The 21,264-nt window shown below is 45.2% G+C and overlaps 1 protein-coding gene across 2 annotated transcripts in view; it reads left to right on the top strand.

Moving 5' to 3' along the window:
• LOC140429753 (SH2 domain-containing adapter protein B-like) overlaps positions 1–21,264 on the top strand; it is a 199,460-nt gene that overhangs the window by 45,968 nt on the left and 132,228 nt on the right. For both annotated transcript variants that reach the window (XM_072517125.1, XM_072517126.1), the window contains exon 2: positions 10,339–10,468. In XM_072517125.1, the coding sequence (XP_072373226.1) occupies positions 10,339–10,468 (130 nt within the window). The remainder of the gene's footprint in view (positions 1–10,338; positions 10,469–21,264) is intronic.

Genomic DNA, 21,264 nt, shown 5'->3' with positions numbered 1-21,264 from the left:
CCTAGATAATCAATCTGGAGGTTAGTCCAGGGGCCATTAACGGGTCGGGTGTGACTGAGCTGAGCCTTTTTGGCGTATCTGTCCGGCTTGTTCTGGGCACAGATGAGGCAATTCTCAATGTAGTGATTTACATCGTCCTTTAAACTCGGCCACCAGCAGAGCTGCCTGAGGTGGGCTTTAGTGGGATCGATTCCCTGATGTCCATGACCGTCATGGAATAAACAAATCAGTTGATTCCTGTCCTGTTCAGGAACCACAAAGGGTGTCTTTTAACACCACACCATCATGTGTGGTCAGAGCATTTTTAAACCTCTCGTAGGGTGCTGGATAGTTTCATTTTAAAATCTCCCTGAGATTGCTGTCCTGCTTCTGGGCCTGCACTAAACCTGCAATACTAGTCTGCGAGACCTGAACTGCATTCACTGGTGCGCTTTTGGGGGGGTATCCAAAAATATCCATGCCTGGAACCTGCTTTAGCCAGTGCGTCGGCTTTTACATTTCCGGGGGGAGGAACGATAGTGACTACGAACTTTGACTATTCCAAAAGTCCTGTTCTGTGCTCTCTCAAATGTGACGGAGTAATGGGGCTGAGGGGAGGGGTTTTCCGTCTGCGGAATCAAATCCTCTTGCTTTCCACAGGGGTAGGAATTCCGTAAGGCTGTTGAAGACATAGAGGCTGTCCGAATATATGTCTGCTGGGCTGGGGAAGGAATCTGGGTGTTCCACTATGTATGCGATGGCCGCAGGTTCTGCTGCCTGCGCGCCAAATGTCCTGGAAGTTTTATTGCTATTTCTTCTAGGGCGCGTCCCTGCATGTCCTCCACATAAATACCGCATCCTGTTATGCGCTTCCCTTCTAATATTGTGGAAGATCCATCCACATATATCTTTATGGGCTCACACATGTCCATGTGCTTGGGGCTCTGGGGTGAACTACCTATCTTTCTGGGGGATGTTTTAGCAATAAAGGGGCCTGTGTTGTGGTGTGGAGATATAATTTCACATTCATGGGGGGGCTCCGGGGTACTGTAAGTTATGTGGGTCTTTGTCCTTTTAACAGTGATGTCCCGTCCCTGCAAAAGAAGGGTCCATCTAGCTGCTCTAATCTGACTAACTGTACCGTCCTTGAGTCGTCCGTCCAGTAAAATTTGGGTGGGGGTGTGTTCTGTGAGGATTGTGATGGGGTTTAGTCCGGTTATGTACGAAAAATACTGTACTGCCCAGAATACTGCGAGCAGGTGCCTTTCACAGGCTGAAAATCTCTGCTCCACAGCACCTAAAACTCTGGAGGCGTAAGCCACGGGCCTGAACTGTTCGTGCCGTTCCTGAAGGAGCACGGCCGAAAGGGTGCGGTCTGTGCTTGCTACCTCTATTGCATAGGGGGAAAGCGGGTCTGGAACTTGTCGTGCGGGGGCTGCTATGAGTGCACCTTTCAACGCATCCACAGCATCCGTATGCTGAGGAAGCCATTCCCAGGGAGCTCCTTTCTTTAGGAGGTCTGAGAGGGGTGCTGCCTTGCTGGCGAACCCGTCAATGTAGTTTCAGCAGTAGCCAACCAGTCCTAAAAACGACCGGAGGGCTGAAACGTTCTGGGGACGGGTCAATTTAGCAATAGAGTCAATCCTTTTGTGCTCGATCTCGCGTTTACCATGTGTGATGATTGTACCTAAATATATCACCTTATTTTCCAGAATCTGGGCATTTTTGGAGTTAACTTTGCATCCAACTGCTTGTAGGACTCCTAGGAGTTCGGAACAGAAGCTCAATGTGCTCTTCCTTGGTGTCTGTCTGCAGTAGAAGGTCGTCTACGTACTGGACCAGACATTCGGGGCGAGAAAATTTTGATAAACCATTTGCCAGCTGTTGGTGGAAAATGGAGGGGGAGTTGTGGAATCCTTGTGGAAGGCATGTTCATGTGTCCTGTTGATTTTTAAAGGTGGAGGCAAAGTTGTACTGGCACGCCTTTGCCAATGGAATGGACCAGAATCCATTACTGTTATCCAAAACCGTAAAGTATTGGGAATTGAGTCCCTGCTTGAGCATGGTCTCGGGACTTGTGGCTACTGAGGGGGCTGCTGCGGGGGTAATTTTGTTGAGTTCCCGGTAATTGATGGTCAGTCGCCATGATCCATCGGGCTTTCTCACTGGCCAAATCGGGGCATTATTAGTGGAGGCTACTGATCTGTGTACGCCCTGCTCTAATAAGCTGTCAATTACTTTTGCGTTTTCTCCCTCTGCCCCTTGGGAAAATCCATACTGTTTTTGGGGTCTAGGGTCAGGTCCTGTGATTTGTACTGAAACAGTCATCCGGCCACAGTCGCGCTTGTGAGTCGCGAATGCTGTCCTGTTCTTCTGTAAAACTGCCCTAACCTGCTTGTCCGTGCTAATTGTCGTCGGGTTAAACCAAAATCCGCATACTGCGCTAATTTTGTTGGCGTATTCTCCTATTGTGAGCGTTGCGGGGGCTCTTGCCGATTTTGCCATTTTCCAGACACACTGGTTGACTGGATCAAATGATAGGTTGTGGGAAATCGATTCCCAGAATGTGTTGTGCTGTGTGGGGCAGGTCAATTAAAACTACGGGGTGCTTGGTGGTGATGTTGCCGATTTGAATGGGTACAGGGGCTGTGATGTGTCCCTGCTGTGAGTGGCCTGTAAAGCCGCTGAGGGTGATAATGGCTGTAGTGGGCCACGTGTCCTTTTGAAACATGGTGGAGGAATTTATTGTGGTGCGGGACCCTCCTGTGTCCCACAAAAACTCGATGGGCTGTCCCCGTATTTTCGCTGCGACTACCGGTCGTCCGGACCTATCCCAAAGGGTGTCGCAGACCCAACTGGGGGAGCCCGAACACAGTCAGTCCGTTCCGTTCAGGTCCGTCTGATCTGAACGGGTGCTCACACTATGTATGGGCTCTGTCTTATTCTTACTTAGAGTGCCTGTCTGCTGGGCTCTCCGTGGCTTTCGTGGGGCATTGCATTCTCTTGCAAAGTGTCCTAAATGGCCACAGTTGTAACACTCCTGTGACTTTTGTGAGGGGCTGTTCTTGCTTTCATTTACCCATGCGGGGTTCTGGTGTGTTTTAACGGCTTGTATGTCTGTTTCTGCCTGCTTTTCTTCGGGATTTTTAACTGCGGGTTTGTTTTGTACAGACTGCTCCCAGGTGCGGGACAATCTTTTTACGACCCATTTCTCATTGTGAGCCTCCTCTGAGGGATCATAATTCGCACAAGCTTTTTGTCCTGTTTCTGTGGCATGCGAGAAGTCCATTTGGTCATGTTGTCTGGGGACAAATGGGCGCGGTCTAAGTCTCCAAAAACAGCTGCAAAGTGGATCCACAGGTGTCCAACAAACGCTGTGGGGTGCTCGGTTTTCTTTTGCCTGCATTTATTGAGGCCATCTACGGGGTCACCCCGGTTATACCCGATCGCGTCCAGGTATGCATTTCTGCAAGGGTGCCTCCTCCTACATTCTGTGGGTCGGGAAGGGCTGCTACGACCGACGGGTCTAAAATCAAAACTGAGTTTTACGTGCTCATGCTCGGCCAGGCCATACATGGTCGCCTGCTGCTTCACTCTGGCAAAGAAGTGGTGGGGGTCTGAGGTGGGGAGGAACAGTTTGATTTTATCGCACGCGTCCTGTAATTGGGTCACTGTTAAGGGGGTCGTGTACAGAAATTCCGTATCGTCCGATGTGGCTGTGCGGTGGGTGGTTACAGGGTTCATTGGAGCCTGAACTATCTGCTGTCTATTTCTAAGCTACTTCTACAACGAACAGGCCTATACTTCGCTTCGGACTGGCTCACCAGATCAGGGGAACAAGTGGCTTTTCGTTCGGGTTCTGAGTCTGTGGGATTCGGAGTTGGTACGGACTGGTAGCTAGGAGCGCCTATCTCGTAGCGAGCATTGACTTGAGACTTGCTGGATATCGGCGGCAGTTGAACCGGTCACGGTCAAGGGTTGGTTCGCGTTGCTGAGTGACCCGGTGAAGAAGAACGATTTGAACTTGGGGGCTTAACTTTATAGTCGCCAGGGGCTTTCCGCCTTTCGGGGTGGACCCTATACCTGGTACCAAGTGATTGGACTTCGTTCCGATCGCTTGGTTCGATTTCTCCAATACTGGAGCGGTTCCCTGATCGATGAGGTGTTTGTTAACCTCTTTAGTGTTGGCTCCTGCTGGCGCCGGGGAGTCTGGCTTTGCTTCGTTTGTCCCAAATATTGCGATTGTTCCCGGGGATCGCTCATTAGTATGTAGATGACTGCTATATTATTATGCAGATGGCTGCATGTATCGATGCTGTCTGGGCTTTTGCAGAGTTTAATACACAGTAACTTGCACCTGCTCGTTTCTGCCTGTGTTGGCTGAATTTCCCTTCAGCCTTTGCTGTTCTCCATTTTAGATCGGGACTTAGCCAACCCAGGTGGCTACACATCCCTCCTTGTGATCCTAACGCAAAGCGTGAAGGATCACATAACTGTATTGTTCTTCATTCCCTGACCCGGCGAGCACTCTTCTATGGCCTCTACACTGACCATAACTATGCAAAAATTTTTAACTGACAATTCTGAGGGGCGCTATGTCAAACATTACAAAACAAGAAAATCGGAACCTCTAAGTATCCTCAATAAACTACACTCACTCAAACATTTCATCACACTAACTTCCTAAACCATACAAACAAAGACGATGATTGATGAAGGTAGGGCAGTGGATGTCATCTACATGGACTTCAGTAAGACTTTTGATAAGGTTCCTCATTGCAGACTGGTACAGAAAGTGAAGACGAGTGGAATCGAGGTAATGGCAAGATCGATACAGAACTGACTCAGTCATAGAATTGATGTGGATTCACCTGAGGAAGGAGCAGTGCTCCGAAAGCTAGTGATTTGAAACAAACCTGTTGGACTTTAACTTAGTGTTGTAAGACTTGGGTCATAGAAGACAGGGTGCTTTTCCTCATGGAAGGCTGTGACTAGTAGTGTTCCACAGGGATCAGTGCTGGGATCTTTGCTATTTGTAATATATATAGATAAATGATTTGGAGGAAAATGTAACTGGTCTGATTAGTAACTTTGCGCAGGATACAAAGGTGAATGGAACTGCGGACAGCAATGGAGTCTGTCACAGAATACCACTGGATACAGATCGGTTGGAGACTTGGGCAGAGAGATGTCCAATGGAGTTCAATCTAGAAACATGTAAGAACATAGAACGTAGAACGATACAGCGCAGTACAGGCCCTTCGGCCCACGATGTTGCACCGAAACAAAAGCCATCTAACCTACACTATGCCATTATCATCCATATGTTTATCCAATAAACTTTTAAATGCCCTCAATGTTGGTGAGTTCACTACTGTTGCAGGTAGGGCATTCCACGGCCTCACCACTCTTTTGCGTAAAGAACCTACCTCTCACCTCTGTCCTATATCTATTACCCCTCAGTTTAAAGCTATGTCCCCTCGTGCCAGCCATTTCCATCTGCGGGAGAAGGCTCTCACTGTCCACCCTATCCAACCCCCTGATCATTTTGTATGCCTCTATTAAGTCTCCTCTTAACCTTCTTCTCTCCAACGAAAACAACCTCAAGTCCATCAGCCTTTCCTCATAAGATTTTCCCTCCATACCAGGCAACATCCTGGTGAATCTCTCTGCACCTGCTCCAAAGCCTCCACGTCCTTCCTATAATGCGGTGACCAGAACTGTACGCAATACTCCAAATGCGGCCATACCAGAGTTTTGTACAGTTGCAACATGACCTCATGACTCCGGAACTCAATCCCTCTACCAATAAAGGCCAACACTCCATAGGCCTTCTTCACAACCCTATCAACCTGGGTGGCAACTTTCAGGGATCTATGTACATGGACACCTAGATCCCTCTGCTCATCCACACTTCCAAGAACTTTACCGTTAGCCAAATATTCCGCATTGCTGTTATTCCTTCCAAAGTGAATCACCTCACACTTCTCTACATTAAACTCCATTAGCCACCTCTCAGCCCAGCTCTGCAGCTTATCTATGTCCCTCTGTAACCTGCGACATCCTTCTGCACTGTCGACAACACCACCGACTTTAGTATCGTCTGCAAATTTACTCACCCACCCTTCTGCGCCCTCTTCTAGGTCGTTGATAAAAATGACAAACAGCAACGGCCCCAGAACAGATCCTTGTGGTACGCCACTTGTAACTGAACTCCATTCTGAACATTTCCCATCAACCACCACCTTCTTTCAGCTAGCCAATTTCTGATCCACATCTCTAAATCACCCTCAATCCCCAGCCTCCGTATTTTCTGCAATAGCCTACCGTGGGGAACCTTATCAAACGCTTTACTGAAATCCATATACACCACATCAACTGCTCTACCCTCGTCTACCTGTTGGTAAGGTATTGCATTTGGAAGGTGTGGTACAGGTGGGAAATATACAGTAAATAGCAGAACCCTTAAGAGTATTGACCGGCAGAGGGATCTGGGTGTACAGGTCCACATGTCACAGAGTGGCAACGCAGGTAGTCAAGAAGGCATAGGACATGCTTGCCTTCATCAGAAGGGGCATTGAGTATAAAAATTGGCAAGTCATGCTGCAACTGTATAGAACCTTAGTTAAGCCACACTTGGAATATACTGTTTTAATTGTGGTCGCCGCACTATACTGTTTTAATTGTGGTCGCCGCACTATCAGAAGGATGTGGAGGCTTTAGAGAAAAGGTTTACCATTATGTTGCCTGGGCTATGAAGGTCATTAGTTATGAGGAGAGGCTGAATAAACTCTTTGTTCTCACTGGAACAACAAAAGTTGAAGGGTGACCTGGTAGAGGTCTACAAAATTGAGGGGCATGGATAGAGTGGATAGTCAGAAACCTTTCTCAGGGTCGAATTACTAGAGGACTTGGGTTTAAGGTGTGAGGGGCAAGGTTTAGAGGAGATGTGCGAGGGAATTTCTTTTACACAGGGTAGTGGGTGCCTGGAACTCTCTGCTGGAGGAGGTGGTGGAAGCAGGTACGATAGTGATGTTTAAAGGGCGTCTTGACAAATACACGATTAGCATGGGAATAGAGGGATAAAGGCCCCAGAAGTGTAGAAGGTTTTAGGTTAGAAGGGCAGCATTGTCAGTGCAGGCTTGGAGGGTCGAAGGGTCCCTTCCTGTGCTGTAACTATCTTTGTTCTTGTTCATTTCTGTGGGCTGAAGTCACATGATGAGGTAAGGACAGTGTCAGGAAGCAATGTTATTTGTATCCTTGTCTTCTTAAATATTAGAAACAAGGTTTAGATTTAAGTGAATTCAATTTAGTCTTTTTTGTGTAAGAAAGGGTAAAACTCTTAGATTCATGTAAATCGAAGCTATCCGTAGGTATGGGATTTTTGGTTTCAGTTCAAACCGTCTCTATTGTGCTGAGTGTTTATAATGGGTGAAGTAAACAAGAGCTTGGGAAAGAATGAGATGTTGCTTCGCAACCAGGGAACGTGATTGTTGGGTTTAACTGAAAAAAGCAGTTGGAGCTAGGAAGCTCGAGAATGAACAGCTCTCAGAGCCCTGCTGGAAGTGGGAAAGCCAAACAATGGAGTAATGTGCAAGTCCCTGAAACTAAAGGACAGTTTGTTTAAAAACCTGAGAATGATGAGAAATTGCCAGGAATATTGAAATAAAAAGGAACAAAGAGGAACTGCAATTGGAACAGTTGGTTACTGTTGGTTGAAGGTATGTCAAATTTGGGAAGAGCAGAGCTGATGAGGTTGGCTGGAGAAAAGCCACATACCTGAAGCAATTGTAGGGTTTGCTGTCCTTATTTCCGGTCTTTGAAACAGTAGGAACCGAGTACCTTAAGGTTTGTGTGGAAGTTTAGATGCACGTGGCAATTCAAAACAAAGGAATACTGAAAGGAGAATTGGAAAGCCTGGAAGATTCTTACTCTGAAAGCTGAGAGATTTTGAAGCATGTGTTTTTGAGAGTGGAGTTTGGAAACATTTGTTTGACAGTTGGGGGATTTAGGAAGATTGGGTGGAATCTACCACTTGATTTCAGAGTGGGATTTTGTATGGCTACATTTATCCTGGTGGGTTACAGGGGCTGTATTTACCAACAACATTCTAGCGCAAGATATATTGTGCAACCTGTATGGTCCCTGCAATTTATACACATTTGTGAAGATAAATGAAGTTCAGGAGCATTGTATTATAATCAAACTTTTCATGCTTAATAGAATTTTTCCCTGATTGTGAAAAGCTAATTGTCAGTCCTATGACTCTGTTCCTCGATATTTTTCCCAAACAAGTAAAAGGTACGGGGCAGGATTCTCCGGTGGAATCTGGAAATGCAATTGGGTGGAGAATAGTTTCTGCTGCCGAAATCGCGGCATGCACCGATTACACACCAAATAGCAATCTCCATTCGGGTAGTAATCTACCTTCCTGTTTTTGCTTCCAAAGTGAATAACCTCAGACTTGTCCAAATTATACTGCATCTCCCATTGATTTGCCCACTCGCCAACCTGTCCTGAGGATGCCTACATCCTCGTCACAGTTCACCCTCCCACCTAACTTGGTATCATCTGCAAACTTTGAGATGTTACATTTTGTTCCTTCATCCAAATCATTAATATACATTGTGAATAGTTGGGGTCCCAGCACCAATCTCTGTGGCACCCCACTAGTTACTGCCTGCCAATTTGAAAAGGACCCATTAATTCTTACTCTTTGTTTCCTCTCAGCTAACTAGTTTTCTATCCACCTCAATACATTTCCCACAATCCCAATTTTGCACAATGATCTTTTATGCGGGACTTTGTCTAAAGCCTTCTGAACGTCCAAATATACCACATCAACTGGCTCTCCCTTGTCAACTGTACTGGTTACATCTTCAACAGATTTTTCAAGCATAACTTCCCCTTCATAAATCCATGCTGACTCTGATTGATCCTGCCACTGCTTTCTCTGCTATAAAGTGTTCCGCCATAAAGTCCTTGATAATGGATTCAAGAATTTTCCTCACTACCAATGTTAGGCTTACTGGCCAATAATTACCTGCTTTCTCTCTACCTCCCTTTTTGAATATTGGAGTGATGTGAGCTACCCTCCAATCTGCAAGGACTGTTCCAGAGTCTATAGAATCACAAAAGATGACCACCAATGCATCCACTATTTCCAGAGCTACTTCCTTAAGCACCCTGGGATGCAGATTCTCAGGCTCTGGCGATTTATCCGCCTTTAATCCCATCAATTTTCCCAGCACCATTTCTCTACTAATGTTGATATCCCTCAGTTCTTCCCTCTCACTAAACCTTTCATTCTTCAACATTTCTGGTATTTGATTTGTGTGCTCTTTTGTGAAGACAGAACCAAAGTATGTATTCAATTGCTCAGCCATTCCTTTAGCCCTTATTATGCATTCCCCTGTTTCTGTCCGTAGGGGGCCTACATTTCTTTTTCCCAATCTCTTTCTCTTCACATATCTATAGAAACTGTTAGTATCAGTCTTTATGTTCCCTGCAAGCTTCCTTTCGTACTGTGCTTTCCCCTTCTTAATCAATCCCTTCGTCTGTCTTTGCTGAATTCTAAACTGCTACCAATCCTCAGACCTATTCTTCTTCTTGGCCAATGTATGCTTCCTTGGATCGGATACCATTTCTAATTTCCTTTGTAAGCCATGGATTGGCCCCCTTACCCATTTTGCTTTTGTGTCAGACATGTGATGCCGGTGTTAGCCCCACAACAGTCACTGAGTCAGTCCAGGTCCAGAAATCATCATTAGACTTTTGATTCCAGATATTTAATTACATTCAAATTTAAATATTGGGATTTGAACCCAGCTCCATGACACTGGGTCTCTGGGTTTCCAGTCCAGTGAGAATACCACTGCACCACTCCCACCTCTGCCTTCCATCTGTTTTTATTTTTGTGAAACATTGCGGAAAGTTTTACTTCATTGAAGGCACTATATGAATTTAACTGGGCAGCACGGTAGCACAGGTTGATAGCACTGTGGCTTCACAGCGCCAGGGTCCCAGGTTTGATTCCCTGCTGGGCCACTGTGCGCAGTCTGCACGTTCTCCTTGTGTCTGCGTGGGTTTCCTCCCGTGTGCTCCGGTTTTTCCCACAGTCCAAAGACGTGCAGGTTGGGTGGATTGGCTATGCTAAATTGTCCTTGGTGTCCAAAAAGGTTAGGAGGGGTTATTGGGTTATGGGGATAGGGTGGAAGTGAGGGCTTAAGTGGGTCGGTGCAGACTCGATGGGCCGAATGGCCTCCTTCTGCACTGTATGTTCTATATTCTGCCCATGGCAGTTCTGCCATATCAGTTACAGATATGCTAATAATTTGAATCACTTTTTGATTGTTTCAGGTTGCCATTAGAGATGACTACTCTGACCCATTTGATGCCAAAAATGAGTTGAAGAATAAAATTATCAGAAAGCGAGAAGTAGAAAATAATGGTTACATGGAACCTTATGAGGCACAGAAGATGATGGCAGGTAAGGTTAGTGTGTCCAAACTCTGCACAACAGAATAGATATATTTCAATGTATTTTTGTCTTCTGCAGTCACCTGAGCTGCATTAAAGATTGATGCTGGCTCTTTGGTAGAGCTATCCAATTAACCCCATTCCCATGTTCTTTCCCAATATTCCTATGATTTTGTTCCTTCAGTTATTCATTTATTCTCTTTTTTTTGCATGTTATATTGAATCTGCTCCACCAATATTTCAAACATTGTGTTCCAGTTCAAAGTGGCTCATGTGTAAAACAAACAAACAAAAAAAATCTTCAAGTCGATTCTGACTCTTTGCCAATTATCATAAATGCATGCGTGTCCTCTGGTTAATGACACAGCTGCCACTGAAAACAGTTTTTTGCTTGTCAACCCTTTCTTGAATTTGAATTCTATTAAATCTCTCCACAGTAATATTCCGATGAAAGCAAATTACTGCGGATACTAGAATCTGTAACCAAAAGATGAAATGCTGGAAAATCTCAGCAGGTCTGGCAACATCTGTAGGGAGAGAAAAAAGCTAACGTTTTGAGTCCAGATGACCCTTTGTCGGAAATAAAAACAAACAAACAAAGAACAAAGAAATGTACAGCACAGGAACAGGCCCTTTGGCCCTCCAAGCCCGCGCCGACCATGCTGCCCGACTAAACTACAATCTTCTACACTTCCTGGGTCCGTATCCCTCTATTCCCATCCTATTCATGTATTTGTCAAGATGCCCCTTAAATGTCACTATCGTCCCTGCTTCCACCACCACCTCCGGTAGTGAGTTCCAGGCACCCACTACCCTCTGTGTAAAAAACTTGCCTCGTACATCTACTCTAAACCTTGCCCCTCTCACCTTAAACCTATGCCCCCTAGTAATTGACCCCTCTACCCCGGGGAAAAGCCTCTGACTATCCACTCTGTCTATGTCCCTCATAATTTTGTAGACCTTTATCAGGTCGCCCCTCAACCTCCTTCGTTCCAGTGAGAACAAACCGAGTTTATTCAACCGCTCCTCATAGCTAATGCCCTCCATACCAGGCAACATTCTGGTAAATCTCTTCTGCACCCTCTCTAAAGCCTCCACATCCTTCTGGTAGTGTGGCGACCAGAATTGAACACTATACTCCAAGTGTGGCCTAACTAAGGTTCTATACAGCTGCAACATGACTTGCCAATTCTTATACTCAATGCCCCGGCCAATGAAGGCAAGCATGCCGTATGCCTTCTTGACTACCTTCTCCACCTGTGTTGCCCCTTTCAATGACCTGTGGACCTGTACTCCTAGATCTCTTTGACTTTCAATACTCTTGAGGGTTCTACCATTCACTGTATATTCCCTACCTGCATTAGACCTTCCAAAATGCATTACCTCACATTTGTCCGGATTAAACTCCATCTGCCATCTCTCCGCCCAAGTCTCCAAACAATCTAAATCCTGCTGTATCCTCTGACAGTCCTCATCGTTATCCACAATTCCACCAACCTTTGTCGTCTGCAAACTTACTAATCAGACCAGTTACATTTTCCTCCAAATCATTTATATATACTACAAAGAGCAAAGGTCCCAGCACTGATCCCTGTGGAACACCACTGGTCACAGCCCTCCAATTAGAAAAGCATCCTTCCATTGCTACTCTCTGCCTTCTATGACCTAGCCAGTTCTGTATCCAGACATAGAAAATGGGAGATATTTATAGTGTGGGGTGAGGGAATGAAAGATAAGTTATAGCCACAGAAGCCAAGGGAAAGGAGTGCTAATATCCACAGAAACCAAGGAATTTGTGGAAAGTGAAAGTGAAAAAGTTAACGTTTGCAGTACAATGTGACTCCTCTTCAGGTCTGAACATAGAACAAAGGAAAGTACAGCACAGGAACAGGCCCTTCAGCCTTCCAAGCCTGCGTCTAACCTAAAACCTTCTATACTTCCTGGGCGCTTCTATTCTCATCCTATTCATGCATTTGTCAAGTCACCCCTTGAATGTCACTATTGTACTTGCTGCCACCGCCTCCGGCAGCATGTTCCAGGCACCCACTACCCTCTGTTTAAAAAAAAAACAAAAACAACAAAAAAAACTCCCCTCTCGCATCTCCTCTCAAATTTACCCCTCGCACCTTAAACCTATGTCCCCCAGTAATTGACTCTTCCATCCTGGGGAAAAAGCTTCTGACTATCCGCTCTGTCCATGTCCTTCATCATTTTGTAGACTCCTATCAAGTTGCCCTGCAACGTCCCATAGTTCTAACAAACCATGTTTATCCGACCTCTCTTATAGCTAATGCCCTCCATACCAGGCAACATCCTGTAACCTCTCCAAAGCCTCCACATCCTACTGGTAGTGTTGGCGACCAGAATTGAACACTATTCCAAATGTGGCCTAACTAAGGTTCTCTCAGCTGCAGCATGACTCATCAATTTTTATACTTGATGCCCCGGCCGATGAAGGCAAGCATGCCATATGCCGCCTTGGTCACCTTCTCCACCTGCTTTGCCACTTTCAGTGGCCTGTGGACCTGTACACCCAGGTCCCTCTGCCTGTCAATACTCTCAAGGGTTCTGCCATTTGCTGTATAAAGAAGTCGAATTAAACTTTATTTACTCTAACTCTCTAGTTAAGTCTCCACAGATGCTGCCAGACTTGCTAAATTTTTTCAGCATTTTCTATTAAATGCAAATATCTAGCCGGTACAGTTTTTTGTTTTTATTAGAGAGAAGGACTCATTGAAGTGCAGTCACAGGTCACTTAGGACTTCTTTTCAAACTTTTTTTGCATGGACCCACTTTTGCCAACCGGCCGACCTTTGGGACCCACATCGGCAGACCTTTGTGACACATGCCATGTTGCTTACCTTAAATGTGAAAGAGGACGCTGCTTGGTCCTCTTTATCTCACTTTAATCGGGTTCAAAAGAGGAGAGGACAATGCACATATCAGGTGCAGACTGCCAGTTCCTTTGTGCCGTTTTCATCTTTATGAAAACAGAAAATCCAACCTCGCACATGTAGGTTGTCGTGAAGCACAATAGCAACAAAATGCGTGTTTTACTCAGTAGTGGAGACTCCTGGGAGGTGCAACTCCAGAATGCTGACGACCTCATGGGCTTTAGACATGTTTTTAATGGGGCATTACACATCAGCTATAGCAGCATTGTTTCGAGCCAGCTCCAAGTTAATAACTGACTTTGGTGTCTCCACCTCAAAAGGAATTTTTCACCCACCACTTCTCTTTCAAAATCTGAAACTTCTCTCATTTGCCAGTACTTCCCTGCATCTAACACACATGGGCTTTGTATCCTTATTTGCACAATTGACATAAACAGACCTCAAGGAATCATCTTTATACTGCTATTTTCTCCCGAGTTAAGTTTCTTCTTTGTAAGTTGTTGACCAGAGGGCCTGGATCTCTTTTCGGAGCTAACACTAGCACTGCTCAGTCCTGCCTGAGACTCTCCTGAGCAGCCTCCAGCAGATTATGTTGTGAGATCCTGCAGGGACACTGCCTATTTGAGTCTCTGGCCATCTCTTACTTTTAGGAAAACAATCCATCCTTGCAGTCCTGTTGCCAATAGCTGGAAGATGTCTGTGATTTGATGCTAAAAGCATATACAAGGCGTTTGGTGTCAAGTGTACATGCAGGGCTTGCTGATCTGCTCTCTGCTGCTGCTTCTGGCTGGAAGACTTCACACACCTCATTTATTTTCATTTAAAGGCAGCAGCAGCCACCATTCTCAATGTAAAAACTGGTAGCGGCCTTTGGGCACTTGTTCCACAACCAGACCACTGTGGAAGCGCCGACATCCACCCGTGAGTCGCGACCTGGACTTTGAAAAACTCTAATTTAGGATGTACTGCACCCAATTTGCGCTCAAACTCCACAAACAGAAATGTAATAATAAGTATATACTATGCTTTGTAGAATGTTGATTGAGGAATAAATATTGTCCAGGGCACCAGGATTAACTCTCCTGTTATTGCTTACTTAGTGCTGTGGGATCTCGTACGTTCACCCTAGCAGGCAGATAAGGTATCAATTGGACGTCTTCCCTGATAAATGGCACCACCAACAGTGCAGTACTCCCTCAATACTGCGCTGGAGTGTCAGCATTGACTTTTGCACTCCAGCACTTGAGTGGAGCTTGAGCCCAGAACCTTATAGTTTAGAGGAAAAAGTGCTCCCAACACTGAGACATAGCTGATAAGTGCAGTCAGCAGTTTTCACATCAATATTCCCTTTTCCATTTTGATATGTACCTTGGATTTGATTGTTGTACTCTGCAAAGTCCCATGCATTTAGATATAATTGTAGCCAACTGTGGCTGTTTCTTTTGCAAATGGATTTGAAGGAAAGCGGCATACGTATGGCATCAGCTGAATCAGGACAGTTGTTGTCTGTTTTAATATCAGACTTTAATAAGGAAGGAACTAACTACGAGCCAGAGTTGTAACATTTGTATAATGCAACAGAATGGTCATCAACTTGTTTTGCACGTATATTTTTTATTGAGAAAGTTTTTTTTGTTTGCAGGTCTGTGACAATGCAATATCCAGACCAGAATTAAAATTATGTTCAAATGGTAAAACTCCAGGCTTCCATTAAAGCTAGTGAAGTCACTGATTAGATATATAAATACATGCAATCATTAAACAGATGGCAATACAGTTGCAATTCATTAAAATTCTGTCATTGAAACAACTGTCACTGTCAGTTTGTTGTATTTACAGGTCATTAGAGAACATGGAAAGACTGCTGTTTGATGTTTTCTTTTGATGAAGCCAAATATTTATTTTGTAGCCCGTATAAATTTGATGTAAATGTTAGTCAGGGGAGCTATGCAAGGCTTGCATGGTGTATTGACTCCCTGGTGCAAAGGTAAAAGGATTCCACAGAATGAGAGCAGAGCATTTTGCAGGGAGAAGATAAACAGACGGAAGCTGTGGTCCATATTGGAACCAAGTAAACTGAAGAATGAGGGCTGTGGTCCTGCAGTCAAGAGTTTCAGAATCAAGGGAGGAAGTTAATGAGCAGGAGCTTAAAAGTTATAAACTCTAAATTATTTCTGTTGCTACATACCAGTGGGAAAGAAACAGTAAGATGAAGTAGGTTAATGTTAATATGTGGCGAGAGAAATGGTGCAAGAAGGGCTTCAGATTCCTGAGGTATTGTGACTTGTTCTGTGGCAGGAAAGACTTGTGCAAGGTGGTGCATTATAAGACTGGCAATTAACTAGTGCAATAGGGAAAGAAGGGTTGGGTTTAAGTTAATTTTATAGGGGCGGGACACTAGGATAAAAGTTTTTAAAAAAACAAAGGTGAATAATCGGGGAAGAAGGGTGATTTTAAAATGGGGAAATAACAGACTTGTTGGGAGGACTGCGACGCAGACTCTGCAAGGTTTAGATTGCATGTTTATGGAGGCCATAAGACTTTGTAGGTAGGTGTAGGACATTCAGCCTTTCATTCCTGCTCTGCAATTTAATAAGATGGTAGCTGATTTGGTTGTGGTCTAAAATCCACTTTCCTGACTGCCCCCCTTAACCCTTGACTCCCTTTTTATCAAAAATCTGTCTAACTCTGCCTTGAATAAATTCAAGAATTCAGCCTCCTCTGCTCTCTGGGCAAGAGAACTCCACCCTCAGAGCAAAAAAAATCTCATCTCCTCATCTCCATCTTAAAACAGAAGCCTCTTATTTGGATAGCACATTAGCACAAGCGGGCAGCACTGTGGCCTCACAGCGCCAGGGTCCCAGGTTCGATTCGCCGATGGGTCACTGTCTGTGCGGAGTCTGCACGTTCTCCCAGTGTGTGCGTGGGTTTCCTCCGGGTGCTCTGGTTTCCTCCCACAATCCAAAGATGTGCAGGTTAGGTGGATTAGCTATGATAAACTGCCCTTAGTGACCAAAAAGGATAGATGGGGTTATTGGGTTACAGGGATAGGGTGGAAGTGAGGGCTTAAGTGGCTCGGTGCAGACTCGATGGGCCGAATGGCCTCCTTCTGCACTGTATGTTCTATGTTCTATTCTTATACTAGAACTATGGGATACAGTTTTAAGATTTGTGATTTACCTGAAGTTTTATGGGGATCACTTGTTTACAAAAGCCTCCCCACAATCGTAATGAACATCAGGTTCTGAGGGGGAAATAGAACAAAAGTAAGAGAACAAGATCACCCTGTCTGCTCAAACGCAGTGGTTTGAAGTGTATTTGTTTCAATGCCAGAAGTATAGCGTGAAGGCAAATGAACTTAGAGTACTTTTTGTACTTGGAATTACAATCTTGTGGCTATCACAGAAACATGGTTAAAGGAAGGGCAGGATTGGCAGCTGAACGTTGGAGGATATCGATGCTTCAGGAGAGATAGAGAGGGATGTAAAATGGGTGGGAGAGTAGCATTACTGATTAAGGAGAATGTTATAACCGTACTGCGGGAGGACACCGTGGAGGGCTCCCATAATTAGGCAATCTGGGTCGAGCTCAGGAACAGGAAGGGGGCAATCACAATGTTGGGCATTTATTACAGGCCCCCCAACTGCCAGTGGGAGATAGAGGAGAAGATAGGTGGAGAGATTTTGGATAGGTGCAAAAGTAACAGGGTTGTTCTGGTAGGGAATTTTAATTTACCCTATATTGATTGGGACTCAGTTAGTGCTAGGAGTTTGGATAGGACAGAGTTTGTAAGGTGTATCCAGGAAGGCCTCTTGATGTAGATAGTCCAATAAGGGAAGGGGTATGAGCCTAGACAGGTGGTTGAGGTTTCAGTAGGGGAACATTTTGGGAGCAGTGAACACAATTCCGTAAGTTTTAGGGTACTTTTGGACAGGGATGAGGGTAAGCCTCGTGTTAGGTGCTAAACCGAGGAAAGGCGAATTATGATAACATTAGACAGGAATTGAAGAATTTGCATTTTGGTGCGGCTGTTGGATAGTAAATCAACATCAGACTTGTGGGAGTCTTTCAAGTGACAGTTGATTACGATTCAGGAAAGTTACGTTCCTGAGAGAACGAAGGATAAGAATGGGACGTTTAGGGAGCCTTGGATAACGAGGGATATTGTGAACCTCGTCAAAAAGAAAAAGGAGACTTTTGTACGGTCTGGAAGGGCGGGGACAGTCAAAACCCTTGGGAGTATAAAGACAGTAGGAAGGTACTGAAGCGGGAAATTAGGAGAGCTAGGAGGGGTCATGAAAAGACCTTGGCAAGTAGGATTAAGGTGAATCCCAAAGCTTTTAATTTGTATGTAAAAAGCAAGAGGGTGGCGAGGAAAAGGATTGGACCACTTAAGGACAGTGGGGGGAATCTGTGTTGAGCCAGAGGAAATGGGTGAGGTACTAAATGAATACATTGCATCAGTGTTCACTAAAGAAAGGGACTTTGTGGAAGATGATTCTTGGGTAGGGTGGGTCGACAGTCTGGATCATGTTAACATCGAAAAGGAGAAGGTATTCGGTCTTTTAAAAGATATTAAGGTGGATAAATATCCTGGGCCAGATGGGATTTACCCCAGAATACTGAGGGAAGCAAGGGAGGAAATTGGACTCTTGACTGATATCTTTATATCCTTATTGGCTACAGCTTAAATCCTAGAAGACTGGAGAATAGCTAATGTGGCCGCTGTTTAAGAAAGGTAGCAGGGATCACCCTGGAAACTATAGGCCGCTGAGCCTCATCAGTAGTAGGTAAATTATTGGAGAGAATTCTCAGGGACTGGATTTATACCCATTTGGAAACAGATGGACTCATAAGCGATAGACAGCGTGCTTTTGTGAAGGGGAAGTCGTGCCTCCCTAACTTGATCAAGTTTTTTGAGGAGGTGACAGAGATAATTGATGAGGGGAGGGCGGTGGATGTTGTTTACATGGACTTTTTGACAACGTGCCTCGTGGCATACTGGTACAAAAGGTGACATCACACAGGATCAGAGGTGAGGTGGTAAGATGGATACATAATTGGCTCGGTCACAGAAGGCAAAGGGTAGCAGTAGAAGGATGTTTTCTGCATGGAAGGTTGTGACTAGTGGTATTCCACCAGGATCTGTGCTTGGGCCTCTTGTTGTTTGTAATGTATATAAACTATTTTGAAGAAAATTTAGCAGGTCTAATTAGTAAGTTCGTTGATGAGACCAAGGTTGGTGGAGTGGCAGATAGTGTTGAGGATTGTCAGAAGATAGAGCAGGACATAGATAGGTTGGAAACTTGGGCAGAGAAATGGCAAGTGGAGTTAAATCCAGACAAATGTGAGGTCATGCATTTTAGCAGGTCTAACATCATGAAGGGGAAATATACCGTGAAACGCAAAACTCTTGGGAATACAGAAAGTCAGAGAGATCTGGGCGTGCAGGTCCACAGATCTTTGAAGGTGGCAACACAAGTGGACAAGGTAGTCAAGAAAGCATACGGAATGCTTACCTTCATTGGATGGGGCATAGTGTCTAAAAACTGGCAAGTCATGGTACAATTATATAGAACCTTGAGAAGGCCGCACTTGGAATATTGCGACCTCGAGTCGCCACACTACCAGAAGGATGTGGAGGCTTTAGAGAGGGTGCAGAGGAGGTTTACCAGCATGTTGCCTGGTCTGGAAGGTTTTTTGTCAGAAAGACCGAGGTTGAGGAGTGACCTGATGGAGGTCTACAAGATTATGGGCAGCACGGTAGCATAGTGGTTAGCACAATTGCTTCACAGCTCCAGGGTGCCAGGTTTGATTCCCGGCTTGGGTTGCTGACTGTGCGGAGTCTGCACATTCTCTCAGTGTGTGCGTGGGTTTCCTCCGGGTGCTATGGTCCCCCCCCCCCCCCCCCCCCCCCCCCCCATGGTCCAAAGATGTGCAGGTTAGATGGATTGGCCATGCTAAATTGCCCTTAAGTGTCCAAAATTGCCCTGAGTGTTGGGTGGGGTTACTGGGTTATGGGATAGGGTGGAGGTGTGGCCTTGGGTAGGGTGCTCCTTCCAAGAGCCGGTGCAGACTCGATGGGCCGAATGGCCTCCTTCTGCACTGTAAATTCTATGAAAATTATGAGGGACATGGATAGAGTGGATGGGCAGGCACTCTTTCCCAGGGTGGAGGGGTCAGTCGCCAGAGGGCAAGATTTTAAGGTCCGTGGGGCAAAGTTTAGAGTAGGTGTGCGAAGCAGATTTTTTACGCAGAGGGTGGTGAGTGCCTGGAATGCATTGCCAGGGGAGGTTGTGGAAGCAGATACATTAACATCGTTCAAAAGCCATCTTGACAAACACATGGATAGGATGGGTAAAGAGGGATGCGGCACAAGGAAGTGCTGAGGGTTTTAGCAAAGGTTGGTATCATGACTGGTACAGGCTTGGTTGGGCGAAGGACCTGTTCCTGTGCTGTATTGTTCTTTGTTCTTTGTTCTTGTGCTTTATTTTAGCATCAACTACTTCCTGTGGTAACAAATTCCACAGGCTCACCATTCTTTGGGTGAAGAAATGAAAAATCACGATCCTTTATGTCTCAGTAAGATTACCCCTCATTCTGCAATTCCAATTTGAACTGCTGCCTCCCAGCACCCAGGTTCAATTACGTCCTTGGGTGACTGTGTTGAGTTTGCACTTTCTCCCCATGTCTGTACCGGTTTCTTCCCGGTGCTCCAGTTATAGCCCACAGTCCAAAGATGTGCACGTTAGGTGGATTGGCCATGGTAAATTGCTCAAGCCATCCAGAAATGAGTATGTTAGGTGGGGTTACTGAGGTAGGGTACTATTTCAGAGGGTAGGTGCAGACTCGATGGGCCGAATGGCCTCCTTCTACACTGTAGGCATTCAGTGATTCTGATGTGTATAGGCCCAGTCTGTTCAACCTTTCTTCATAGGTTAAGCCCTTCATATCAGGAATGAGTTGAATAAACCTTCCCTGTATGGCTTCTGATACAATTATATATTTTCAAATAAGGAGAACAAAGCTGTACACAGTATTAAAATTTGGTCTCACCAGTATATTGTACAATGCAATAAGACATGCCTAATTTTATATTTTATTCCCCTTGTAATAAACACTGACATTCAATTTGCCTTCCTGATCACTGAACTGTTTCTTCATATTAATTTTTTTTGATTCATGTACCAGGACACCCAGATCCCTCTGTATCACTGAGTTCTGAAATCCCTCTCCAGGTGCTGGCAGGTGCTCTCCTTCCGCTGTTTATGCTTTGCCTCTGTGTGCTTCGCCCTACCACAGTCAAGGTGATTGGTGCCTTCGCAGATGCTTTTGCTCCAGCTTGTGAATTCTAAGGCAAGCAATTCCTACATGTCGGTGGGGATGTTGCATTTATTTATAGAGGTTATCAGAGTGTCCTGCCCTCCTAGTGATTATTGCCATTGCGGAGCTCAGAGTAGAGCACTTGTTTTGGGAGTCTTGTGTCAGGCATGGCTGGGACATCACAGCTGGTCAAGCGTGCCCAGTGCCTCGATACTGAGGATATTGGCCTGAGAGAGAGGACACTCACAGTGGTATGCCTATCCTGCCAGTGGATTTGCAGAGATAGCATTGGTAATATCTTTCCAAGGACTTGAGGTGTCTCCTGTACACTGTCCAAGTTTCTGATTCATACAGGAGGGCTGCTGTATGGACCATGAGCTTGATGCTGGGTTTGGGGCTTCGGTCTTCTGTATGCATCCAAAACATGGACAATGATAGGTTTCATTTTATCCATATTTGGGAAATTTCTAAGTTTTGTACAGTGTAAACAAACACAAAATATATTTTCAACACCTCCGTCATTTCCTTGTTCTCCATTGTCAATTCCCCAGACTCACTCTCGAGTACTAACGCTATCTTTAGTTACTCT

This window comes from Scyliorhinus torazame, chromosome 9, assembly GCF_047496885.1.
Source record: "Scyliorhinus torazame isolate Kashiwa2021f chromosome 9, sScyTor2.1, whole genome shotgun sequence".
NCBI classification, from domain to species: Eukaryota; Metazoa; Chordata; class Chondrichthyes; order Carcharhiniformes; family Scyliorhinidae; genus Scyliorhinus; species Scyliorhinus torazame.
The sequence above is the reverse complement of the archived record's forward strand: the minus strand, read 5'-3'. Positions and strand labels throughout refer to the sequence as shown.